The sequence below is a fragment of the Passer montanus genome, unplaced genomic scaffold (genome assembly GCF_014805655.1).
Source record: "Passer montanus isolate IOZ18808 unplaced genomic scaffold, ASM1480565v1 scaffold4, whole genome shotgun sequence".
In the NCBI taxonomy this organism is placed as follows: domain Eukaryota; kingdom Metazoa; phylum Chordata; class Aves; order Passeriformes; family Passeridae; genus Passer; species Passer montanus.
Genome location: NW_024368818.1, coordinates 6,717,630 through 6,744,664, shown reverse-complemented (window position 1 = coordinate 6,744,664; position 27,035 = coordinate 6,717,630). Strand labels below are relative to the sequence as shown.

The window sequence follows — 27,035 nt, the reverse complement described above, 5'->3', positions numbered from 1 at the left end:
TTGATTTTAAGTGTCACCATCACTATTAAGCATTTCATGCTTAACACAGTTTTTGTGCTTGCCTGCCCCTAGTCCCTCTGACAAATGGTGTTAGAACTTAGTGTTTAATATTGGACTCTTTGTCTTCAAAAACAACCGACCAACAGGAATTTTCTATTCAGTACCTGCAAAGCTGCTTAGTGGACTTAAAAACATTAAGCAAGACACACAACTTTTTATTAAAACAAAAATATTTATTCAAGCTGTAAATGCTATGCAGTATTTAGTTACTGGATGGGTTTAATATAAACATCTACTGCATAATCTTGGTTCCTTAGGAATCCTTGTATTGTATCTGAAACATTGCCCTGTTGCTGTACAGATCTCTTACAAGAAAACTTGCAATTCTTTTTTTTTTTTAAAGATGTCAACAATTTGAGAACAAGAAGAAACACCAGTAAAGAAAATTCTGTAGTTTTGGAGCAAGGTGTGCTCATTCAGCAAAATGTAGGCTGAGCTCCTCCTGCACCCCTTTTGGAGAGAGTTTGTATAATACTATGACAACCTCTATGTTAAACAGAAAAATCAGATGCAAATTTTACCATGTCTGGCTAAAAATTTAAGAGTTAGCTAGTGTAACTTCTCAGCAGTACAAATAAAAGGTGAGGGAATTGGCTTTTGCATAAGAACACATTGTCATTCTTGTTTAGCTGTTGCTTCAGTGAAGTGTTCATACTGAGGCATGACACCACACAAAAATATGTTGCTTAAAAACAGCTTTTGCATTTGAATGACATTCAGCAGCAAATACTGTAAACAGAGAAGGCCTGTCCAAATTAAAGTTCTTGTCTGAATGACTGGCTGGGAAAAGCTCCAGCAGATGAGAAATACTTTTTGAGGTTTTACTGGCCTTATGGTTCAGCTATTGGTATTTTTGTTATTTCGTTCAAAGCCTTACAACATGGGCTTGACAGTTATGAATCGAGAGAGTGTGAGCACAAGCCAGTTAGAGCTGAATATTTCAGTCCCTTTCAGAGTCAACAAAACAATGAGAAGTGGCCAAGGTAGCTGCCCCATCTTAGAGTGGTGAGTGACAAACACCACCTTTTCACAGGCTGGCTGAGCGCTTCAAAGGGGTAAGTAGAGAAAGCAGCAGAACACAGACAACGTGGTCTAACAGGAAATGTACAATCTTTCTTACATTTCATTTACACAAATTTACAGTTTTGCAATTTAAATGGCTCTATAATTATGCAAGTGCTTTTTCAAAAATAAACATATACCAACTCAATGATATTTACACTTTGCAACCTGCTTCAGAATCAGCACGACTTTGCTATAAAGTGAAACTTCAGTGCACTGAAAGTGCAACCTGCCCTTTAGAGTTAACTTCTCCTCCCATGCAAAACCTCAGCAGTGCTCCACTGAGCTTCAGATGGCCTCACTTCAACTTCTTTCTGTTCATTCATCATAATGCAAAGACAACAGGAACTTGTCCACATCCATTCCAGCTGGAAACGAATTTGGGAGCTTCTTTTTCTGTAGGAGAGGAAAGTAATAACTGTGTTAAATATAAAGAACCTGGGGGAACTGAATAGTCTGCAAGCATCCTTTTCTTCCTCCTTCTTCCATGCACCTTTTATCTGTTCCTGCACAAATCTGCCCCAGAACTCAGACGCTGCCATGTGCCCTTCACCTGTGCCCCACTCCATGGAATTGAGCATTTTCCAGTCTCAGTGTTTCAGGAGCATGCTAAAACTAAGTATGGCAATTACAAAGTTTTACTCCTTTTTGGTTATTTACATCCAAAGACGCCTTTCTGTGTCTCACACCGTGGTTATTTGCCTTTAAATCCTCAAGTCAAAGGCACAGTGCAGCACACTACAGAGACTGGGAGTTTCACTAACGGTACTAAACAAGGATGCAAGAGCAGCCTGAATTCTAGTAAGGCCTGCTTTGAGTTTGGCTTAATTCCTACATTCCACCCAAAAACTTGGAATTTAGGAACTCACTCAGTTTTAGGAGGAAATAATGTAATTGTCATTGTGCCTATATAGAGAGTTAGTAGAGTTACTCATATGTATCTGAAGACTAAAACAATCTTAAGAAAGCTTAGTTCAGAGTACACTCAAGAGGCAAAGCTGGAAAACTGGCTAATCTAAATAGGATATCAGGAATTTTGCACTAGCATCTCTGAACCATTCCATTACAAATAGTATACACGGAGGTACCTAATACATATTTAGCATTTTCATTAGAAAAAGTAGATGTTTGTACTTGCCTTGATTTTCTTTTTTTTGGATGGTGTTGGAGAGCTCTGAAGCTCTTTTCTATTTGCAGAACGGGAATTTCTCTCCCCCTCATTTAAGTCCTCCAGTTTCCTTTTCTTCACGGTGCTCCTCAAAGCCCTGAACTGCTGGGTGTTGTCCTTGAGGGGGGTAGCAGCGCTAGTCCGTGCGATGGCGGCGCGCGACAGGATCATGAGGGTGTGCGCGGCCATGCTGACGCTGTTCTCGCTGCCCGTCTCGCTGGCGGGGCTGCAGGCGGGCAGGTCCGGCGTGGCGGGGGGCACCATGATGCGGGGCGTGGTGCTGTCCTCGGAGAAGCGCCGGCAGGTCGGGGTGCGGACGCTGTCCGTGGTGTCATCCGCGTGCCTGTCCCCAACGCCAGACGGCGTCCGGGGCACCGGCAGCTCTCCGTTCTCCGCGGTCTTCCCGGCGGGGCTTTGCCACTGGATGTCCTGCAGCATCTCCACGCACTGCTTTCCAAACGGGCTGGACAGGCCGAGGCCTTGGCCCGAAGCTTTAGCAGGCTCTCGCTTCGGCTCCTTCGAGGACAAAGACACAGACACCGATGATTTGCCGCTGCCAGCGCCATTTGACAGCGATCCCTGCTTTTTGTTCAGCTCTTGTACCGAAGCAACTGTCTTCTCATTCCATAAGGCAACGCTCTGTTGGCCGTTTGAGAGTTTGGCGGTGTCCTGGTTCTTCTGCTTTTCATCAGTATCCCTTCGCAGCTCATTTTCCTTGTTTGCTGTTGTCTTGTGGAAGGGATCTAAGGAAAGCCCTGCAGCTGCCACCTTCCGCTCGGGCTGTGCCTCCTTTGTGGATGCGCCTCTGTTGCTACTGACTTCTGGCCTACACAGAATTCTGGGCAGTGTTTTGTCTTTGTCTCTCTTTGGTGCCTGTGCCTTAGCAGAGGAGGATGCAGACTCAACAGCAAATAAAGGGCTTTCATTTCTTTCCTTCTGGGATGAAGTCTTGGGAGCCTGAATTTGGGTGCTTCCTCCTGGAGCAGGTAGGACGTTATCAAAGCAAAGCACTCTCCTGTGACTCTCACCCTGTCTTGAATTTGAGCTTGTGCTCTCTGCTGGTACAACAGGTAAGTTCTCTTCCACTTTCCTTCCTGGATCTGCACTGGTAAGCTTGTCGTAATTTCCAGTCCTGAAAATGAGATAAAAACATTTCACTGACATGTTTATTCTTACTAGGTAAGTTAATTTCAGCTGGCTGGAAGTTCCCACCCATCCCTCTAAAAAGCTCTCTCCATCCTAAATACAAGTATTTTATCAACACATAAAGATCAAGAATAAGGAATGACAACTGCAGAAAGCTCAGAGAAGGCTTTCTTGGCAAAAAGGTAAGAAACAGAGTCTGTACACTGAACAATTAGGTAGGCTGGGGCTCTTCAGCCTGGGAAGAGACATCACTGAGGGGAAAGGCAACAGAGCTCTGAAGAAAGCTCACAAAAAGGACACCATCTGCTGCACCTTCCAGTAATAAAACTAAGGGCATGAAATAACACTGGTGTTAGGTTCAAAACACAACACAAGGAATCTGGACACTATACATAACTAAACCTGGGAACTTCTTTACCTTGGGATATTTGTGGGTGCTGGTAGCTTACTTGACTTCAAAAAGAAACCGAGTGCATTCATAACAGGACAGTCCATCCCAGAATACTACTTATGGCTCTAGTGAAATTCCTAAGAGACTGCCACAATATATTGGACAATGTAATCATGTGTGCCTTGTACTCTTGCTGTGCACTTGCTGTGCATGGTGGGACAGTGAGCAAGAGAACAGTGAGCATCTGGACAAGAGCATCCAAGCTCCCTGGGGTATGGTTTCCACCTGACAATCAGCCCCATCATGTGAAAAAGCCACCACTGCACTGTGGGAAGAAAAATGCTCCTGCTCTGTCAGCTCATACCACTGTTCTGTCTGTGCCTTCTGCCTGGCTTATGCTGCATTTCCAAGAGAAGTTTTGGCATCACTCATCTGTGCCTGTAAGGCTCTCTCCCTGCACATAAGCCTCTATGATTTCTAAGAGGAAAAGTCAAGGTTTTGGGATGCTAACTTTGGTACTTTGAAATGGTAGAAAAGGTCTGAGTGGTAGTAGTTTGTTTTACTTCCATGAAATTTGAGATGAGACAGAGGGTAGAAAGGGTGAATAAGAAATTACACGTCTTTGCAGGGAAGATTTTGCTCTCTTTGCTTGCAAAACATACATCTAGAGATCAATTAAAGATAACAGGAAGCTGAATTACTGAAGTGGTATTATCCAAGATCTTGCTTCTGTGTTTTTTAAAAAAATCAGTACTTTTTGTGTGCATATATATGGTATAACTTGATATATGGTTGGGATTTTTTAATAGGTTGACTTTAATGGTCCTGTTTTATCTCCACTTTTCCAACATTTTAAGTGAGCTCTAAATAGGTAGGTTTATTAAAGTATGTGCTAGTTTTCCAATAAAAAAAAACCCTAGCACATACTTTAAAAACTAAGCACATACTTTTAAAAGTATTTCACCTCTTATATTTAAATTGAACTTCTGATCTCCTCCTATATTCTTTTGCTCATTCCAACATCCTTTTCTTTCAAAGTCCAATGGTGCAGTCTTGCTTCCTTCTCTCATTTGCCCAACAGAAAAGTAGTACCTATCCTAATTAGAAATTTAATTCTGCTCATCAACAAAGTTAGCATGCTGTTGTCCTCACCATCTTTGCACTAAGTTCTCACTATTTAAATGACCAAGCAGAGTTCTAATCTCAGCTGGAACACAGATGCAGAACTCAATCTAATAAACTCTACTGGATCTGGTTTAGAAAATGGTAAAGGGAGTGAGACTACAATACAAAACCACGGGTACCACTCATGTGAAAAGAAAAAAACAAAAGTTTTAGTAGTTTAAACCTCACAGTAAATGTAACAGGCAATTCTCCTAGCTTGGACTCCACTCAAACAATTTTTATTTGACAATTGAGACAGGAGACAATGAAGACAAAGCCGTACACAATTAACACAGGTACAGTGACAAGACAATTCTAGCACAGGCTGCAGCAGTCCCAACACACATCTGTATCAATACTCCTAGCAGACAGGCAGCAGGAAAGGGGGTACTGCTTATGCCACTACTAAAAAAAGCTGCTCTCTTCACCAATACTGGATGAAGAAATTCACAACAGGAAAAAGAAAGTAAGTTTCAATACTTAGCACTACTGACCTCTGAGTCCGAGGATTTGCATGGTTCAAAGGCTCAGCGACATTTGGTACCAGTTTTCCTGGAACAATAGATGAAGTATTAATGAATGACAGGTAAATAATTTCACAGTTTTAGTACAATGACATTTCACCTGACAGAGAACCAATAAAGAAAAGCCCAGCAACAAACTCTGCAGTATTTTTTAACTTTAAACTTTACTAATTAGTAGAGTAGTAACGGTCCCCAACTAAGAACAAGGGAGAAGCTTGTTGTCTACACTTAGATAATACACAGCCCTGGCAAGACAAAACAAACTATCCCAAACTTAAAAATGCACAGTGGGGTAGTTCCTTCCAGGTAGAAGGAAATTAACACAGGGAACTCTCAGTTATCCATCAGCAAACCAGAATGCAAGCTACTATACAATCCTAGCTTTTATCTTAATTTGAAATTTCATTTTATTTTCATTTTTATGTGCAAACCTACTCTTTTTTAAAAAGGCAGATAGGCTAAAGCACAAGTTGTCCTTATAATTCAATGTTTCTATTTTCAATTATTTTTCTTTACCCCTTTCCAACACTGAGATAGGAACTTAACTCTAGTCTTGTCACAACTAACAATTTAAAGAAGCAAGGGCTCAATGAAAAGAATATACAGAAGCATATGTCTGAAAGGGCAAAAGGAAAACAGATAGTAGAGTGCATTTTTTATACAAACATGCAACACTTCTAGTAAGTATTTTTCCTTAATAAATTTTTAGAATTGCTGACTCTTCTAATATCTTCATTACTATGTGGCTTGGTTCCAATGGCAGCAGTAAATTACTTAAAACCAACAAGATGAAAAATAACCAGAAACATAAAGAAAAGTAAACTTTTAAAACTGCCTGAGAGCCTTGAAACATTACATTTTGGTAATCAGCTTGATGCAAAAACTGGAATTATGTTACGTGCTGGAAGTTCTTTTTAAACTGACCAAACAAGAGTCACTAACTGCAGGTACAGACCTCTCTCAAAACAGCCCAGCAGCTGCCAGGAATAGAAGCAGAGATATTTATAAAACTTTTTTTACTTAGAACTGACTTAGAACCCTCTGCTTTTCTTCTGCCCCTCTCAAGAACGCAAGGCAGGCACCTGTAGTATTCCTGTTTCTTGCTCCAGGAACCTTCTGCGATTTGGGAGGGATGGGAAGCTTTGGGACACTTCCGTTGCACACTGGATTAGCCACAGGCATGTGAAGAACCTTGGAAGAATCAAAATATTCTATTACATTTTACCAAAGTACTTCTTATCACTCCAGCTTTAATCCTGAAAATCTTTATTTGTGATGTGCTACCTGGCAGGCAGGTGCTGAGAACGTATTTCCATTCTGTCCTACCACGGAGAGAGGTATCATTCCCACCATTCCTTGCAAAACTGGCTGCACTGGAGATGCAATTATAATGGCAGAACCTAAAAAATACCAAAGTGTTTAGATTGTACAGACACTAAAAATACTTCAGTGAAAAGAAAAGCTTCTTAAAATTATGTGTGGCAAGAAAACCTGTGGCAAGAAAAGCTCTGGATTTTAGAAAAATTTCTGTCCTTTGCTATAGTTCACTACTAGAAAACAGGGTAAGCACCACTTTTGTTTTTAGTTTATAAGGAATTCTTTAGTTAAAGTCTGTTTTCCTTTATAAGATGTAGCTCAAAATAAAGTATGATAAACCTATCTCAACATTTAAACTTAGTTTAAAGTGATTTATAAAAACCAGTAAAAGTAACATTAAATAGCTTATTTAGCTGCCAGATATATGGGAACTATAAAATATGGAAACTATGCTAGCACATTAATTGAAAAGTGGAAGAATATTTTCAAAAGTGAAACTGTTCCTCTCTCTATGATAAAAGCATTGAAGATCAGAGTTGCATAAAGAAATCCTAATGGCAGAAAAGGCTGTCACCCTAAGACCTTGCATGTGCTGGTCTCTGACCTCAATGAAATGAGGTCAGAGACCACACAGAAATTCAAAGGTAGCTGCAAAGAAGTTCACAGTTTTTGAAAGAAACCTAAATGTGGTGATTACAACTGGTTTATAGCTGTTTTTTTCAAAAGCACTCAAAATTTTTATTGCTGCAGTAATAAAAATACTTGTACAGATTTTAAATCATGGAAACAAATGATGTTTTACTTTCATATTTACTTAAATGTACTTCTAATGCAGACTAAGTTTTGAAATATGAAACAAAACCAAGGAAGTGATTTGGGAAGGACTAGATACATCTACCCAGTTATCTACATGAAATATGGATACCTGTAACACAAAGCATTCCATTTATAACAGGAATCTTATTAAAATAAAAACCTGTTTTATTTAGCCAAAGTAATGAAATCCTTTCCAGTGTAAATCAAAATATGCTTCCTACATCTAATGCTGCTAAAATTGTATCAGTTAAGCTTCTGAAATATGAGACTTTTTTTTTTTTTTTTCAAAGCAGCCTGATCAATGACTTCTTGTAGTCTTATTTAATTTCTACTAGCAACTAATATACTAAAAAAAAAAAGTAACTCCTGGATAGTTTCAAGTGGCAGACAAAGCAGTTTAAAACTTGTTTACTTTTAATGCACTTAGGGGACAAACAAAAATAACAAGACCACCATATAAACACCACATTTACAGTAGTTTTCTAATAATGAGATTACCCTGTGGGAAGTTTGGGGAGACAGTCTGGTTTGCTGGAAATGTATTGCTGGATCTGGGAGGAGTCCGCAACTGTTGTACAGCTGGAGCTTGGGAGGCCAGTGGCATAGAACTGCCAGGCAATACAACCACATTTGATGGTGTTACAGCTGCACCCAAGGTTGCTGGATCAGTCATACACGTGGCTATGTAAAGGTTGCTTGAGTTCCCAAAAGCTGTGCTTGTGGCTGGCATCAACTGTATAAATCCCCCTTCGTTGGAAATCTGAGTTGAACTTGCAACTGGAAAACCAGCGCAGTCGTCATTCGGAGTGTTAACCGAGGTGACCACAGGATCCTTAGGTCTAAGCACAAGGAGATTCTGCTCTGCCAGAGCTGAATCCACATTTTTTTCTCTGTCTTCTGAAGTCAGACATTTGGGCAGGCCTGCGGTTTTGGGTGGGGATTTGGCTGGAGATGACAATATTATAGTAGGCAAATTTTCTCCTGTGATGCTGGAAACAGCATTATTTAACTCTGTGTCTGATGCAATAAATGGATCATCACTGATGATGATCTTGAGGGACATTATATTAGAAGGATCGACATCCATTGGTTGACTACTAGAAGATACACTGCTTATACTTTTGGCCTCTGTACCTGACTCCTCTGCTGAGGATGCAGTTTCAGGGAGAGGAGAGTGACATATTTCAGAGGTAGTAAGATTGCTTTCAGTGGATACTACAGAAATGTCTGTACATGCACTATTACCAGATGAGAAATATAAATTATCAGTGTCTACTCTTGTAGAAGATGAAGGTTCTTGCATCTCCCCTTGTGTGCCCTCTGTGTTTGGCAGTTCTGAAGGGAGGTTAAAATCATTCTTACAAGGCTTATCAAGTGCATGCTGATCATTTGAGTAAGTTTTATTAGAAGTATCAACAACTTCAAGCTGTAACTCTGTTTTGTCAAGATCCGTGATGTCCACTGCAGATCCCACAGCACAGTCTGCCTGTGTGCTCTGGTCCTGATGGCTGGAGGGGTGGCTGGAGTTCTCCTGTGAAACACCAGGCAAGGCAGCTGGATCACTGCTTACAGTCTGTTCTTTTCCTGCCTCTGCCAATGGGCTAGTGATGGATGAGCTGCTTTTTCTCAGCAGTGCACTGTGGCCAGGGCTCCCATCGGAAGGGCTTCCAGGAAGTCTTTTTTCAGACAGTGATGTATCTGGTGATAATGGACATTTACTTCCTGAATCAGTTTTGCTTTCACCAGCTATAGTATCCTCTGCCACTGAAATCAAAGGAATCTGTGGAGTACCAGAATGAACATATTCTAAATTAGGACTACTTTGAGAACTATCATTTTGTGGGCCTTTTTCAATTTCCATAGCACTCTCAGATACTAATGTAGAGGACTCTTTTGTAATGTAAGTGTCTGCACACTGTTCATTACATTTGTTATCAGAACTTGGTCTTTTGTTAGGTTCAGTCAAATCAGACACTGAATCAAAAGCAATTTCAAGCTCTCTAATATGTTCAGGGGTAATGGCTGTAAGTACTTCAGTCTGCTTCCTTGGTCTACAGTCTCCATGCAGCTGTTGACTGGCTGGATTCTTCTGAACCATATCATCATCATTAATGCTGGTCTTCAAGGCACATGATGTTTCTCCTAACTGAAAGCCTTTACAGGATAGTGGTTCTGTAGAATTATCACCTGTAAAAGACAGAATTAACCAGTTCCATAATTATTAGAACAGATGATCCTTTTAAGAACATTTTAGAAATAACTATCAGTTCAATGGAAAACTATTTCCCATGAAACTAAGTGGGAATAATATTACTCATCCTTACATTCAAGTTGAGGGGAATATATATAAAAAATGTACGTACACTAGATAATCTGGAAAATCAGTTTGTACATTAGTAAGTACACACATAGCATGTAAATATCTCAGGTCACTACATCAGATTTCCAGAAGCACAAAATCCATCTCATGATGAAAACCTCTTGGCTCTACTTCTCATATACTTTCACTAAATATCTGCTACTCATGGACTATTGTTAAGAATGGTGAAGACAGACTAACATTCCCTTCGTCCAGAGTAAGACTCTTTTTGTGTATTAATTAACAGATATATTACAGAATAGAGATAAAATATTAATATGGTTAGATGTAAAATATTCTTTTTATGTGCTCCCCAAAATACTGCAAAGTATCCATTTACTGATAGTCTGCTTGCATTAAGAGCTTATCAAGTACAATTGTAAAGTACACTGATGGGACTACTGTTAAATTTAATAGATTGAAACTTTGTAATAGGCCAGGTGTATCTGTATGTCCACGCAATGTAAATGTCCACATGGATATTACCAGTGAAAAAATAAAATTCTACAATGTACAAATTGTCTGAAAATATTTTCATAACGAAAAGTTAACAGAGAAATCTTAGAGGAAAAAAAAAACCCACATACATCTGTTAGTTTCTTCTGTTCCTAAAGAACTCCCAAATGTTTCCAGGCTATCCTCAGCCACCAGGATTTCATTCTCTACTCCATTCCGACCAGAAATACCAGCAGGTAGGTTCTTGTTTACCTTGCTCTTTCCTATTTTCAAAATAAAGCATGAAGAATGGTTAAACATGTAATTTTCTACATACATGTCATCACTACCTTTTAAATGAACCACAGTGCAAAGATGTCCTTATAGGTCACGTGAGGATACCCCTGAAAATTTTATAACAGCAAACAAGTATAAACTATCATCCTTCAGAGCTGGAATGTCTAAAATAACAGCAATAAAACAATCACTGAGCCAGCACAAACCCAGAATATCAGCCACAGAAAAATGCTGTATTTTACAGCTGTGTATAAATGTATCTAAGAATCTAATTCTGTATTAAGGCATACCAATGTCATTTCTCTTGCAAGAGGCCTGCTGAATTCCTTTGCTTTGTCAAGCAGTGCTTGGGAAAGCTCATCATTCAGGATGCTTTACAGTAACAGTACAACAGAGCACGATGTAGCCTACCATAATCAAACCAGTCAAACAGAGCCTGGAAAGCTGGATCTGATTCTGTCTGCTCCAGAATGTCCTGGATAGCCTCTTCTGACATATGAATTTCACCCTGAGAAAAGACATGATATACAGAACTGTTAGTTACTTCCATAACCTAAAAAGAAAAATAGACAAGAAGTGTTTTCTTTTCCGACTGTTTTTAGTTCTATTATTTCTGCTCAGCACAGAAACAAAAAGACTAATGCTGGGAACATTTTTGCCACAAACTCAAAAAATCTTAGTGATTGAAGTTGAAGAAATAAGGTTCTCCAAAATCCAAGTGTGTCTGTCAGACATCACCCCCACCACATGTGTACTGGAGTATTCTCCACATAACGGCCTGCACCAACCAAAAATTAAGACTAAATCTCAGGCTACACTGGAAGCTTATGCATGTGGTATGGATGCTGTGAGCCTGTACAAGCAAACCACTGGTAAAAAAAAATCCCCAAATTAATCCTCATTTCTTCAGTTTGAATATATTACATATCTAGAAGCCAACACTAAGTAAATGGAAGTTTTATTTCAGGTACTCATTACATGTTCTACAATATAGCCTCCAACTACTTTGTTGTGGATGGCATTTTGGAAAGCATGGCTACATGGGACAGTGCTCAAAGGCTCCTGATTCTTGTTCTGTGGCAGCACAGCAATAAATGAGTAACCAGTAGTCAACCGATTAAATACAACGTTCTTCCTGCCTTTCTGGAGACCCTCTAAGCACTCACCAACCTTTGATATATATCTCCACCTTTTTTGCTATCTATCTCCACCTTTAAGGGTGGATATTCCATGTTATATCCTTGATTGTGTCTCAGCAACTCCAACCAAACCAAGAAGCTGCTTTATTTCTGCTCAGAAGAATGGAATACAGCTTTTTAGCTCTGTATTTTGACAACAACCGACCTAAAATCACCAAGAAACAGAAGAATGGCATTTACAAACCAGACACCTCTACTTCATAAACAGGAAATTGCCTCTACTCTCCTGTCTTTCTCACGAGGGCTGTGAAATTTCCCTCAATAAAATTCCTTTTTAATTCTGTGATTGCCATCTTGAGACTTACACAAAAATGAGGGAGAACACTATAATTATGTTGAGTTTGTAGAAGCAGAACACACATTTCCTCCAAAAGCAAGAAAATACTAAATTTAAAGAAAAAGCATAATTATTTAGGCTCAAAAAATAATTCCTCTTGCCACACTAAATGATCCATGCTTATCTTGGAGCAAATCATAAAATAAGATCAGATTAAATGTATTTGGAGACAGCAAGGTATTTTAAATTCTTTTTTCTTCTCCAAGGCTATTGATAAGATCCCCAGTCAGAAGGCAGCCAATTACTGGTATGAAAGATTGAGTGAGAAGCAGGCAGCTGGTGCCTGGGACAGAGTTCTTACACCCAGTCTGAGTGTAGGGCTACCAGCTAATTACTGCCAGAAGCAACCCCACTCCCTTGGCTGCAACCCTGCTGCATGCTAATGCTGCCTTGGACAGGCACTGGGAATGAATTCAGAATTCTAAACTGGCACAAAAGGAGCTCCTGCAGAGTGCCACTGTCCTGCCAGCTCAGCTCCTCAAACCTGCCCTGCACCACACAAGGTCAGAGGTCACACCTCTGCAAGGGAAGCTCTGGAGCTGCCCCTGCACAGAGGGGAGCATCAGGGAGGCTCACCTGTGCTGGCAAACAGAAACAAAAAATAAAGGATAGGAAGAGGAGAGAATATCCTCAGATGTCAGATGGTTCAGCATAGTTCCATCATTCTCACATGCCTGGTCCTAAAAACAGCGTGAACAGGGCAATCTACTCCTACCTGAAGTCCAAGGATTTCATCAATTGAAGTCTCCTGTTCTGTGGGACCACTGTCTGTCTGTTTAGGGGCTTGCGCAACACTGCCATCACTGCAACACATACATCATTAGTTCAAAACTCAAAAATAAATCAAATAAGAATACATATTAAGTTTAAAGGATCCTTTTATTACCTCCCCAGGATTTTGTTAATGTTTTCAGCGAGCTTCTCCTGAAGAGATTTGTTGCTCAAGATTTTTTCTCTGGCATTTTCAATAACCAGTTGCTGGAAAACAGTTTTGAAGTGGTCAGGTTTCTATTTTCAACATCACTAGAAAAGGAGCATGAATTTCTGACTAACCAGTAAAAAATAATTAAAAAATCAATTCAAAGAGAGAAGAATTTTATAACAGAGAGTCATCTGTGACTGCATTGCATTGCTACGAAAATCAACCCAAAATATTCCTGTACTTCTACTCTCCTGAAGTACAGCAAGGCTTATTGTGCCTTCTGGTTTCTTCTCTGAAGAATTAGTGTGTTCTGACAGCCTACAGGTATCTTAGCAAAGCAAATAAACCAAGAAAAACAAAACTCTACACAGCCATGTCAACTTTATGAATTTAGTACACACAAGAGCTAGCTCAAATACAAACCAATACATTTATCTTCTAAAGGTAATTTCTGTAAAAACCAGGAGGAAGAACATGTTAAAGACTACTTCTCTTGAGTTTGACTTTGTTTCTTAAGTGTAAATACCTTCTGTCGGCATATACTCACTGGGAAGTTACCATCAATTAATTCTTCTAGGGGCTCACTTTCTTTTTCTACTACTGCTTCTTCAGAGTCTTGAGAACTTCTAGCTGCTGAAAGAGGTCCAGATGTTGCAACACTTTTCCTCTTTTGAGATTCACTGAAACATTCCAGGAAATTTATGACACAGTTTATGAGAAAATGACAAACAATAGACCTAATGGTGAGTAAATCAAGTGCTTCTCTTTCTTTTTAGCAAACAAAAGACATTAATCACCAGAAAATTAATTATATATTGAAAATGTAGTAAAAGCTGGTACCTGTTTTGTTATCTCTTATGCATCTATTGTGTCTGCCTTTACAGAAGTTATAAATTTAGAGACTGCAGGTAAACAGCTCAATGGCAAACAGAATTCCATGCTCACTATTCAGCATTTACTGCCCCTCCACTACATGTTACTCTAACTGATGGCACCAGTTAAGGGATCCTAGTTAACTGCAACTCAGAATCAAATTTGGGCATTACCACTAAAAGCAAAGACTTCTCAAGGAGCACTTATTTTCAAAGAAGAAAACAAATCTTAAGTTCTGTAAGAAAACAGTGTAGGATCTTCTGATAACATCTATTGGCAGTGGCACTAAAATTACTTACATTAAAAAAAAATCAAGACAGATTAGGACTTAGGGAAAAATGGACATTTGAATCAGGGAATAAAAAATGAAAAACTAGTGTAAGAGAAGTTTCTCATACAACTTCTAGTGCAAATATTAATATTTTTCTGACAAAATTTACTCAACTCAATAGTTGTACAAAGTTAAATGCACATTTTTATCAATACTAAGAATTTTCGTAACTGAAAAGGACATTTTGGAAGGAATACCAGGTCTCAGCTCCAAGATTATTTGCCTAATAGGGGAGTAAAGGTAGAGTGTACACACAGAAGCTTGAGTAGCCTCCTATCAGTCGACTGTTGGGCTCTTTGACTTCCCTTTCCTTTGTGAAACATAAAACACTGGCCCCCCTCAGCAGATCTTGCATTTGAAACACTCCACCACTGAAGAAAATTTACACTAAAGGTTAGAACACTGTCTAATTTCTAAACAATTAAACAAAAAAACTCAAAACATCCAAAACCAAACCCACATCCCCTTTTACCTTTTTCGCCTTCCTGGAGAAAGCAAGTTTGAATGAAGTTTTCGTTCTTGTGATGTTGGAACTTGAATGTGTATGAGACCTCCTGCTTTATAGAGGGAAAAAACAAACAAAAATAGAAGTCATGATGCCAATACCTTTTCCAGTGACGTTGTTAAAGCACTACAAGATCTACACATTGCTTATTATGTTCCAATCAATTCCTGGAAAGTCATACAAAAGAATTTGGTATTATCATGGAAATGAGGACCAGTCCTTTTAAACATATCCTGAAATAGACATACCCACAAATTAATGCACTTCTGATTTCTAAACTCACATCAGCAAGCAAGTATGCAAGAGCCATCTCTCTTTTGGGCACTTATTTTCTTTTAATCACCTGAACCAGTCTGGACAGCTGGGGAACAAAGCATGAATTTTCTGGAACTTTTTGGTGGAAGATGATTAGCCCTGATTTTAAAAAAACTTCCATCGATAGCCATAGATTTTTCACAGAACAATAAGGTTTAAAAATTTTTGCAACTTACTGTTGATCTTGTTTTCTTGAGCTTGTGACTGGTTCACGAACAGTGTACTCAGTCTTGTCTGTGGCATGCTTTGATTTATTGTTTTGTGAATTACTTGAGGAGGTACAACAGAAGACGAGGAATTCTGTTGTCCTGACTGATGGGCTACTGACAACAGTCCTGAGTTTGCAGGAGCTGACTGCTGAAGCATTCTCTGCCTTTTCATTTCTACAATCCCACTTCTTGTACGTACTGGAAATAAAGACAAGAGGAAAACACATGATAAGGGAATTTTTAAAAATTGCTGATATTCACACAAAATCTGTTTAAAATATTTAAACAATGGAACACCACCCAATCTAGTGAATCTCAAATCTGGGAACAATCACTATCTATATCTCACACTCTCTTTTCTTATACAGTAAAAATACTACAAAGAAAAACTCATTTTTAAGTAAACCAAGTTTTCTTTGTTGATAACTCATTTTCAGCTTTTGTAATGAAAGAATGTTGTATCTTTAGATACAACAAGTATGTTTTTGTATTTTGGTTGGATATATGTTTGTATATATAACAAATGCTACAAGACTGTAATATGTTTTTATGTTCCCTTCTAGAGAAATCCAACTGCATTATAATTAGACTGGCTATGTTTTTAGTTCATCTATGAATGACAAAATAAGTCAGCAGTTTCAGGAGTGAAGCAGCAGTTTTTAAACCTTTTAACCATGCAAACGTCCAAAAAAGATTTTTCAGGAGAGAAAATGCTATGATAGAGAATTAATGCCCCTTGCAAAAAGCTCAGCTTTTCTTATTTTCCTTTCCTGATCATTACAGTAATCCACTGACCACACTGAAGACAAGAGACATGCATTACTGATGGCTGCATAAGGCCCCTATTTTTTGCCAAAACCAATAATTTTAATATAAAACCTGCTAATCACATAGAATTGACTCAGTTACTTACTCCTCTGGTTAGAAGAAAATCTGAAATCTGAATTCTGCATGCTCCTGAAAAATAAAGCAATAAATGAATGGAGCATAATGTAAGCACTCAGCTACACAGTGTGACACTACCTATCACATAGTTAATGTCAGGCTGATCCTAACCACACATTCCTTCAGAAAAATCCATTTATTGCTCTTTTTATTCTTTCCAACAATTGTCACAGATCCTTCAATGAAGCTTACTGTTTCATTTTTCATCAAGTAACCACAAAGGTATCAGATTCTAAATGAGTCACAGTATATTGCTTTATTACAGGATGACTACGTGCTCACACTAATGCCCTCCTTATCTGCTAGCCTCTCCTTAAAACCTTTACATGTCTGCTCAACTATCAACTCTAACAAACCCATCTTTTTCACTGTCTCACAAAGGAAACAGAGAGCTAAACCATTCTCATACAATGATAAGGCGAGTTGGTCAACACAGGGACTCACTCTTAGAATGAAATATTACTTTCTTGATTTCAAAACTACATTACCTGATCTGAGAAAGTGTATAGTCTAATTTTTTCCACAGAGATGACATCATTGCTGGAACTTCATTTGTTGTTTCTAAAATGAACCATAAAAAGAAATTGATGCCCAAACTGATATATGCTGAGAGAAAAGTAAAATCACAAGCAAAATAATTATTATGGAGTGTTTCAGACTTTATCTAACTTTAGGTGCCTAGCTACCTTTTAATAGTCTATTAATTAGAGAGCACTAACTCCTAACTTAAAGAATTTTGATTGATATGGATACAATCCTGGTTTAGAAGCCTTGATGAAACTGAATTAACAGCTGTAATTCTTGGTGGAATTTGCACATGGTGTTGACTCCTCAGCAAACACAATGCTAACCTAACCCATGCTAACCCGCCCCCCCAGCTCACTTCTGGAAATGGTATTCATATTCCAAAGTGATTTTTGTGCCTTTGAAAATTATAACCTGGCAGACAGGCCTTTAAAAGTAATAGTGTATTTTGTGATATTACCCAAACATATAAAAACATTTGGTCTTTTTGAAGCACAGAACATTAAAAGTGTGATGGAAAAGATAAGTAAACAGTTCGATTTACTAAGTTTTTCAAGATGCCAAGTACAAAGCATTTTGAAGGAAGTACGTCTGTGTCTTAGTTACCATTTCTGTCAAACCTAGTGTGAAAGGAAAAAAATGTTCAGAAACGTTCCATGTATGATTTTTAATACCAAGCACCATTAAAATATGATCATACAATAGATATCAAAAACCTGTAAGATTTGGCAACATTCAGAATCTTGACAACTAATTTCAAAAATAGCAAATGCTCTAGCTATGTCTACAGTATTCACACAAAATATTAAGCAGTTCTGAAACTTTTTTAGTTAGTCTTAAAAACGAGACAACAAATATTTCATACCATAGGACTCCTCCTGATTATTTAATGGAATCATAGAATACCTTAGGTTGGAAGGGATCCATAAGGATCATTGAGCCCAACTCCCTGCTCCTCACTGGGCTACCTAACTCCACACCATGTGACTAAAAGCATTGTCCAGATTCTCCTTGAACTCTGACAGGGCTCAGTGCCATGACCACTTCCCTGAGCAGCCTGTTCCAGTGACTGACCACCCTCTCAGTGAAGAACCCTTTCCTAAGATCCCCTGACACAGCATTTCATTTTTCTCACATTCTGTTGCTAAGCATCCCCCCCACCTTTGATAGTATAAACAAGAAACAGGATAATTTCACAAGCAGAAACCCATAAATTTTGCACATTTTATTACATCTCCATGCTTTTGAGATATAAAAATGCTCACAGTTGAAGTGAAAATATATGCTGGTATTTGCAAACTAACATAATCAATTACTTTTGCTCACTAGATGTCATGGCTGTTGGCTGTGTAGTATGGTAACCTTCAAATTGTAGCCTAAACGGGGGATTACTCAAGACCATACACCTCTTCCTCAAAGAGTTCACAACAGATACATAAAAATAAAACAATACCTCATTCTGAAGGCTTACCTTTTGTTTTCATGGCTACGTATTCGTTAAGAATAGTTGTCAAGTTTTTTCCACACAGCGACTGGAAAAAAAAAACAACTGATCTTAGAATCTTCACTATTAACTTCTACTTCATGTGCTGTATCACATCATAGTTAAGGAGCTCTTTAGCAGCCTACACCCTGCTGATCCTCAGTACAAGAGACTGTACTTGGTAGAGAGCAATCAATGGAATAAAATCCCCTTATGCACCCAAAATGTGAAGTACTCTATCTCAAGGCACAACACTGGTAGTTAGAGCTCTCTGACCTTCACTCACCTTTATTTATTATGGAATAAAACCATGAAAATAAGATAATGAACAGCATGACATTCATTAGTCTGTTACTGATGAGCAGTAACAGGCTAATGAGTATGTATCATGCTGGAAAACAACAGGCACCAAGATGCAAATGTGAAGGAACTTCTGTCTGAAGCAAAATTTTTACCAGTCACACAGAATTAACCTTCTTATCATGTTTACTTGTCCTGTTATTTTAGGTGACACAAAGATAATTAAAATTTCAAAGTTACCACTATTCTGTACCCTCCTCTTTTGTTTACTAGTGGGAAATTTACAAGACATGACAAATACAGCCCTTTATTTTTTACAAGTATTTGAGCTGCAGTAAGAATTTTGTCTTCGATACTATGGTATCACTTTTATGTGAATAATAGGAAAAACATTTCTACTGAGAAAAGGATGGTTATAAAAAAGATTTATTAATCTGGATAACCTATCTACATTTAGGTTTTCTAATTTTTGCTGGCCATAGCTTGGTTCTCAACTCCCTACCACCAAAGTATAGATGACTAAACACTTGTAAATAAAATAAATTCAATAGTTTGTTTTGAAAAGGTTCATCAAGGAGGTCCATCTTGGACCTCAGAAGAAAATTCCACTAGTTTTGAAAACTGCCACTAGTTTTGAATACTGTGGACAAAATCCCAAACAATGAAATTAACTAATATACTGAAAGAATGAAACAGAAACATGAAGAGGACACACACGTAAACACTAGAAGTTTGATACACAGCAATACCTAAACCCTGTAATTTGCACAGTATAGTAAAAATTCCATTTTGTATATTTGTTAAAAATGTAAACTATCTAATTATGCTCTAGAGCTCAACACATGCACCTACAGATGTGGCTGCACACTATTTATGCACACCCAAAATTCCGCCTTTCACCCAGAACAATGCAGATGGTACTGAACAGAGAGGAGGCAGAACACAGTTTCTGGCAATAATTTGGTAGACTTAGATAAATCTGAGGTGCCTTACCTAAATGTTTACCATGTACCTGAAATTGAACCGAATTGAATTACTGGCTGCCATGTCTAGAATAGGAAAGTAATCTTCAGTAAATTACAAAAGCAGCCCTAAAATTAATAAAACTCTTGTGACAACACCCTTCCATAAATCAACCTCAAAGCTGTAATGCAGACTAAGCATAATATGCTGAAACCAATTTGCAAATTCAATTTGCATATTTCACGCTTAAATGTTTCTTAGTAAGCTTAAATACTAGAAACCAAATAACTGCTAATATCATAGGATGAAAAAACCACAAAACAAATCAAATAGCAAACATTTTAAGCAACATTTATGAATCAATCGTTAAACTGAGAAATCCCCAATATTGTTTTCCATGGGTGCAAGGCAATGTAATGTAACTTTCTGCTTTCAAATACAAACTCACCAGCAAGCAGGCTGGAATAAAACCATCTTCCGTACAGTGCTCTGCATATTCTTTCAAATCTGAGCTTTCCAGAATGAATTGATGGCAGGTAGCTTGAAGATTTTCCTGTTGCAAATAGCCTGCAACAAATCAGATGGAAAATTTTGCTATTTCATTCATTACTTCTGCTCAATAGGTATCAAAGCTGCATACAGTGCTGGAATAATCAGATAAAAATTTCTATGTAAGAAAAGTAAAGTCACGTTATTTTGAAAGTACCTAAGTTCCTGCCAGATACTCAACAGTTAAAGCCCAGAAGAGCAAAAAAATATAGATTGGAATTACACTGCATTTACAAAGTATTCAAGACTGGAAGTGAGGCAATATGAACAAATTTTGGTTTATCTTTTGTACACACAAGAAAATAAAAAGTTCTTGGCTCAGAAGGCTGACAAACAAACTTTAATATGGGCTGAACCACCCTATTTGATACTTCAATGGAAATCTACAATGTTTTGTTAATAAAATGCATTGCTATGTAAGAGTAATTCTCCACACACTGTACTGTTTTAAAATAGGTAAAACCTGTACAGCTGCTGCAACAGTGGATAAGATTTATTTAAAATATTGGCATTGTACAAAAATTAATAACAGAAAAGTAATCTGTACAGTAATTTTCATCTAGGATAGATGTACTAGATGCATACTGTGCTCTCTACACCCCTAGATTCAGTAGTTACCATCACAGAAAATGTATTGATAAAGTTTTCTTTTCCAAAATTCTGTTCCTCATCAAATACGTTCTGCTTTAATCAAACTTTTTACCCTGCTTAATCTTCAAACACCTTAAACACTAAAGGATAGAAATGGACCAATCTGAATGAAGGATTCTAGAACAAAGAACCACAAAGAAAAGATTTCTTCTGTCTTGCTCTTATCAGAGCTCAGAATGGAATGTTTTAAATGTAAGATAAAACATGTGCCTAATGATACAATGCAGAATATATACATTATCTATTTCAATGGACCCCCAAAATGGTCTACTTCAGTTTATGTAGAAAAAGAAGTTTAAAAGAAAACTAGTATCTTTCAGCAGATCTGAGTACAGCTGAAGAAAACAAATAGTATTTCCAACATGCAAGCCTCGTTCAAGTCTTCCACAAGCAGGCAAACTTGAAAGTTAAACGCAGCCTGGGAATAACCACTGTGAATTTAATCACAATGTATGAGCAGGCGTATCTGACAGAAAACATTAGTGGTGCCTGTGGAAAGGAATATCCTATTTATTTTTTAATGTTTCAATTACATTTTTTCCAGAAAAACCTCAAGCCACAAGTGGCTGAATGTGTATTTCTGGTAAACACGATGATATCTCACTGCTGTCCAAGCTGGAAGATGTGGTATTGGGCTCGGTGAAGCTCTGATCTGTGCTGGTATGACTGCTCTTACAATCAAACTCACCTGAACACTTACACAAAAAGTTGCAATTTTTCTTTCTTGAACCTACTACTACAGTATCACAAGGGATGACTGAATGCTTGCGTACGGGCACGTTTTATATACACCAATTTCCTGGTAATAAAGCATTCCAAAGGCTAAAAATGCCTGTGCAGCTGGCCCAAAGTGCTTGTGTACACACACAGGAGTATGTGGTCCCTAAGGTCGCCAAAATCAAATTAAGGCACAAAAGGTGACATATGTTTTGAACGTGCGAAAATTATTCAGTATTTTGTCCTATTGTGTACACACACAGGAGTATGTGGTCCCTAAGGTTGCCAAAATCAAGTTAAAGGCACAAAAGGTGACATGTTTTGAACATGCAAAAATTATTCAGTATTTTGTCCTACCTTAAGAAATGTCTTGCTCATAGTACTCAAATTAGGAAAAAATAAATGTTCTTATGCGTTTTCCTGTTCATGAGCTCAGGTTATCATTTTAGTTTTGGTTTTTTAACAAATATTCATCAACCTTCACAGCACCAGAAAGATTTTGGGGGGAGGTTGGGGGATAAAGATGGAAGAGCTGCACTGGGAAGTCTGTTTACCCACGGAAATTCAGAGATGCCTCACAGAAGAGGAATCCCTATTAGAGAACAGAAATGGTTACAAGGAATATCCTGTTCTACAACCTTAGGCTGCTCAGAGGTTTTCCAGACATGATGCATGCTCCATGCCACAACAGACACGAGATAGGGTGGATCATTCCCAAAACACAGCACTTTGCCAAGGTTGTGTACTACGTCTGCCAGTCTCAGGTAAGAACACAGAGAAGCATTCTACCTGGAAACTTGTAACTTCCCCAGCCTTGTTTGGAAGAGTGCAATGAGAGATCTCACTTGTATGAATTCAAATTTTCTTTCACAATCCATGGAGCTTCTAAAAATCTTGTTACTTCACAGTAATAAAAAAACTGCATCTCTTACTAGCCTTTTTTTCTCAAGACAATAACAAGTAGCATTTCAGGTAGTATTTAAAAATAAATTGTGCTGGGGGAACACTGAAGAATAGATTCAGCTTTAATGGCTTTAAATTTTAAAAACTGAACAACTGAAAACTGAATCTTACAGGGCAAGTTGCCAGGAAATCTTGGCAACCCGTGCCAATGGGTACTTACTATGTGTGGGACTGAAACATGTGGGTCATATTTTTGCTTAGCATTGATTTGCTTTCACCTTTGGCAGGTCTAAATAAACCAAAGCATTAAGTAATTTAAAAATTTCACTGTCTGCTGCCAGTGTCCTGAACACACTTATGCTGTGCTTTCCACAGACTCTGATCACGCCTGAACTTTTAGTGCGCCCTCAAAGGTGAGCAAAACACGGCCGGAAAGAAAAGCCATCTGACCCTGAACGCAGCCTTCCCTGGGATTTCTGGTCACCCTTGGACACCTCCTGTAATCGGGAACTGTTTAAGCACCGCTCAGCAGCTCTGAGCAGCTCAGCAGCGTAGAGACCACCACGTTTCCTAGGAGTCCTGAGGAAGCCGAGCCCAGGGCACGGCCGGGGAGCGGCCTGGTCCCTCAGCACCCGAATCCCTCAGGAGCGAGCTGCGTTCGCTCCCCGGCAGAGGCCGGGCCGGAGAGCCCAGGGGGCCAGCCCAGGGACTGCCCGGTATAAACCCCGGCAGTGACAATCCCAGCCTGGGGACCAACAGGCGCTGCCGAGGGTCAAGGGCGAAGCCGGCTGCGTCCCGCCGCGCCTCGGGCGGCTGACAATGCCCGGCAGAGCCCTCCCAGCGCGGCCGGTGGTCCGCGCCTCACGCGTGCACCCCTCCGTCCCTCCCGGCTCACTCACCCAGCACCAGCCGGGCCACGTCGGACGGCAGCAGCATGGCCCGAGGCGGAGCGGGGCACGGGCGGGCGCAGCTCCCCGAGCGCAGCCAGCCGCCCCGCCACCCAGGCGAAGGCGCGGAAACTCCGCCAGCCAGCGCCGCGCCCGGCCCCTTCCGCCGGAACCCGCCGCGGCCGCTCATCCGCTTCCAGGTCCGCCCGCAGCCGCTGCTTCCACACGTGAGCCCCGCTGCCGGTGGCGCGGAGCGGAGCGGGGCTGCGTGCGCCCCGGCCGAGGTGAGGGGCCGGGCCCGGGCGGGGCGGCCCCGGCTGCGGGTGCTGAGGGGCGGCGCGCGGGGGGCGGCGGCCCGGGGTTGCCGGCCCGGGGTTGCCGGGGGCCGGAGCTGCTGCTCGGCGCTGCCTGTGTGCCGGTGCCGGGGCACCTGGCAGCGCCTCAGCCAGCCCCTCTCTGCGCCTTTCGTGGCGTTTGGTGCGCCCGCATTCCCGTGTGGCAGTCGTGTAGCGCGTGAAGGTGGCTGTTGTGTGGTAGTTGGAAAACTGTGTAACCAAGAAGAGATGCGGATTAATTCTAGGGAATTTTTCACTGCTTTTGTTATGGCTGTTGGAATACCAATAAGTACAAACGAGAGGGCTGCCTTCTTGAATGCCCAGGCCCTGCAGGAGACGACCTCTGTTGCCACAGTTTTCGACCAAGCGCACCAGAAGCCACTGGTGTTCAGAAAGTTTCTTTCTGTTTCGTTTCCAGCAAAAGCATCAAGTCTGCTGGGTTAGTTTTTGTTCCAGTGCCCAACCACCAGAGGGACAGAGAGTGGTTGAGCATTGGCACAGGCTCCCCAGGGAAGAGCTCGCAGCCAACTGTGAGTGCAAGAGCTCCTTTGGGCAACACTTTCAGGCATATGGTGTGATTCTTGTGTCCAGGAATTGGACTTCGGGGGTCCCTGTGTGTCCCTTCCAACTCAGGATATTCCATGATTCTTGAAGTTAGTAAAGGAACACTTAATTTAAATAAGTGCAGTTGTACGGTACAGGCAGCCTTCCCACTTAAAATGTGTTATTTTGCATACGCATCTATCAGTCACCAAATCTCTGCTTGTACTTAGTCCCAGCCTGATCTTGATTGAAGCCAAAGGAAATAAATGCAGTCTAAGACAGTAGATATTTAAAGTTTTACTTAATTAAATGGCTATTTTTATATTCTTATGTAAGCACTCAAGATGCAGTGCTGTGTATCATGAATGCTTGTTCTCCCTTGCTTATTACAGCGGCAGCATGTGTTTGGAGTTACTTCCAGCTTGTGTGATCTGTCTTTTCCAAACAGGGTTTCTGTCATGTCTGCTTTAAGGGTGTAAAAGAAACATGGCAGTTAAATAGAATGTCATGGTTGTGATCTGCAGCATCATAATTTTTTTTAGTGCAACGTCTAGGCAATTTCAACCTCTGTCAAAGAAGAGGAGGTGTAATTTTAAGTGCTCACAGAAGGAAAAAGTAGATTTTTTGTATGATTGATACTTAATCATCCTTTGACATGTCGAGTCCCTGGGGGATTTCAATAGATAGTGCACACCTATGAAAATGTACAGTATGAGAGAGCATTTTCCAAGTGCTGCCTTCTCCTGACAGTGTCAGGTTAAGAGAGCTGCTGAAAGTTAGTGCCACTTGCCAGAATGTATTTAGCTCTGCCGTTCTTACTGTATTTGTCCTCCCAATAGCACTCATAGGAAGGGAGGAAGTCAGAGTTATGTGAAGGGGCTCTCTGCAGTTATTCTGTGACTGTTGTCTGTGGGAACAAATTGCATTCTTGACATGAAACTGCTTCAGTTTTGCAACCAATAAGACTGACCCAGCCGCAAATGGGCTTTTCCTTGAAACATTGAACATCATGGTTCTGTTTGATACTGGACTTTCAGTATACTTTTTTTACTTGGCTGTGTGGTCAATAATTACTGTTTTATCTATTTCTTCTGTTTGCAGATATAAATGACTCTTCTTTAAGCTGAACCATGAGTCTTGCATTGCACGATCTGCTGGTTTGTTGTCGTCGCCTTGAAAATGAGAAAGCTGTGGAGCGAAGGGTAACAAGTTTTCTTTTGGGCACTGTACTTCAAATGGCAATGAAGGGAATCATAAACAATTATTCTTCTTGTAATACGTTTTCAGAAGGAAATTGAAAATTTCAAGCGACTTCTCCGTGATTCTGAAACAGTTCTCCAGCTGGACCGGAATTCTGATTCTAAACAAGGAAAACAACTCAACTGGGATGCTGTATTTAGGTAATTTCTTGGTTTTATTTGTGAATGGTCACAATTTTCTTGAATGGCACATCATTCTTTTGTTTGTTAGGCCTATTTTAATGCTTTCTGTATATTGATTTAGACTTCTTGTCAGCTTATAAACAAGTAATTACTTACCTTAATCTCCAAAGGAAGTAAGTTTAAAATGGTCAAAAGTGCCACTTACCCCAACTGAAAACTGCTAGGAAACTCATTAATTGGGTAGATTCTTTTCCTTGCAAAAATAATAGTTACTTTCTTAAATGGAAAATTATTCTTCCTTTTGGATTTTCAATCTATAGTTCTTATGTGGATTACAGGTAGCTTTGTTAAAGTTTCTTGTTGCTGAATTCCTCAAGACACAGTAGAAGGACTGTGGCATGTTTGTAGAGGCTAATCTTTGGTACAGTATGCTTCAGGTGTACTTTACTAAGCATGAGTGTGATAAATTCTTACAGCAGCTTCAGCCAGTGTTAAATTTCATGGTGAAAGTTCATGTAAATTATTACTTTTCATTGAATGGCTTCCTGCATTCCTGCTTTCCATTATGTTTTTTTGATTTGACAGTATTGGAATAGTTTTTGTTTCACAGGTATACCAAAAGTTTCATAAAAAGTACTTGATACATTTTATGTGTTGCTTTAGAGACAGTAATGTATTGGGAATACACAGGAGGAATACAAAAATAAAGCCTCTAAACTGAAATCAGATAGAAGGCCAGAAAATCTATAGCAATTGTAGGGGCTAATACAGATAAAAGTTTAATTTATTCATAGATATAAGATGTAATCCATATATTAACTTTGAATTATAAGGAAATAGGACTTGAAGGCTTTCCCAATAAAAGCAATGCTAAGTACTTCTTATTATTTTGTTTTATAATGTTGCGGCATAAATAAAAATACTTAACAATGCTTTCTTTCCTAGTTGTAAGTTGTATGTTTAGCACTGTGCAAACTTTAAAGGAAAGTTTGGTTCCTACTCCAAGTTGCTTCTGGGTTATCTTTAAAACTTGCATCTCCTTTTATAGACTGTTTTCCAGTCATGCTTGGACTGTAGTGTATTTCAATTGAGTTTCATCTTTGATAATTAGAATTGTGAGAAGAACAGGAACTGGCATTTTAGCCTAAGCCAACATTTTCCTATTTTACTTCAGTCATAAATGAGCAGATCCATGGTTAATCTCTCTTTCATTTTTGAAGTGTCCTGCAGAAATATTTCCAGAAAGAACTTAAAAACCTGCAGCTGACGAAACCAAATGCATCTGCTTCAACCCAGACTGCAAGACAGAAAAAGATACAAGAAGTTGGAAGCTTGGTCAAATACTTCATCAGATGTGCTAACAAACGTCAGTAATACACATTATCATGTAGAGATACTGGTTTGGTTTGGTGCTTTGCTTTC

The 27,035-nt window shown here is 39.4% G+C and overlaps 2 protein-coding genes across 4 annotated transcripts in view; one reads left to right on the top strand and one right to left on the bottom strand.

Annotated features, from left to right (window-relative positions):
• Nucleotides 1–212: 212 nt before the first annotated feature.
• Nucleotides 213–23,497, bottom strand: LOC120506606 (protein NPAT). Of its 3 annotated transcripts, none has more exons than XM_039718331.1 (18): nucleotides 23,366–23,497; nucleotides 20,095–20,213; nucleotides 18,372–18,432; nucleotides 16,864–16,936; nucleotides 16,344–16,387; nucleotides 15,398–15,628; nucleotides 14,874–14,958; nucleotides 13,745–13,877; nucleotides 13,162–13,253; nucleotides 12,991–13,078; nucleotides 11,151–11,247; nucleotides 10,595–10,726; nucleotides 8,147–9,835; nucleotides 6,800–6,915; nucleotides 6,598–6,706; nucleotides 5,486–5,543; nucleotides 2,261–3,422; nucleotides 213–1,518 (listed from the first exon to the last, which is right to left on the bottom strand). In XM_039718331.1, exons 1-18 carry the CDS (start codon nucleotides 23,400–23,402, stop codon nucleotides 1,441–1,443), a joined length of 4,404 nt encoding a protein of 1,467 aa, XP_039574265.1. In that variant the 5' UTR covers nucleotides 23,403–23,497; the 3' UTR covers nucleotides 213–1,440. The 3 variants fall into 3 exon arrangements, with proteins under 3 accessions (XP_039574265.1, XP_039574266.1, XP_039574267.1); XM_039718332.1 differs by having other exon boundaries at nucleotides 14,874–14,955; XM_039718333.1 differs by lacking the exons at nucleotides 14,874–14,958; nucleotides 15,398–15,628; nucleotides 16,344–16,387; ... (2 more) ...; nucleotides 20,095–20,213; nucleotides 23,366–23,497 and having other exon boundaries at nucleotides 13,756–13,807.
• Nucleotides 23,498–23,533: 36 nt separating this feature from the next.
• ATM (ATM serine/threonine kinase) overlaps nucleotides 23,534–27,035 on the top strand; it is a 59,197-nt gene continuing 55,695 nt past the window's right edge. The window contains exons 1-4 of the mRNA XM_039718577.1: nucleotides 23,534–23,637; nucleotides 25,333–25,433; nucleotides 25,519–25,631; nucleotides 26,834–26,979. Of these exons, the coding sequence (XP_039574511.1) occupies nucleotides 25,362–25,433; nucleotides 25,519–25,631; nucleotides 26,834–26,979 (331 nt within the window). The 5' untranslated portion in view covers nucleotides 23,534–23,637; nucleotides 25,333–25,361. The remainder of the gene's footprint in view (nucleotides 23,638–25,332; nucleotides 25,434–25,518; nucleotides 25,632–26,833; nucleotides 26,980–27,035) is intronic.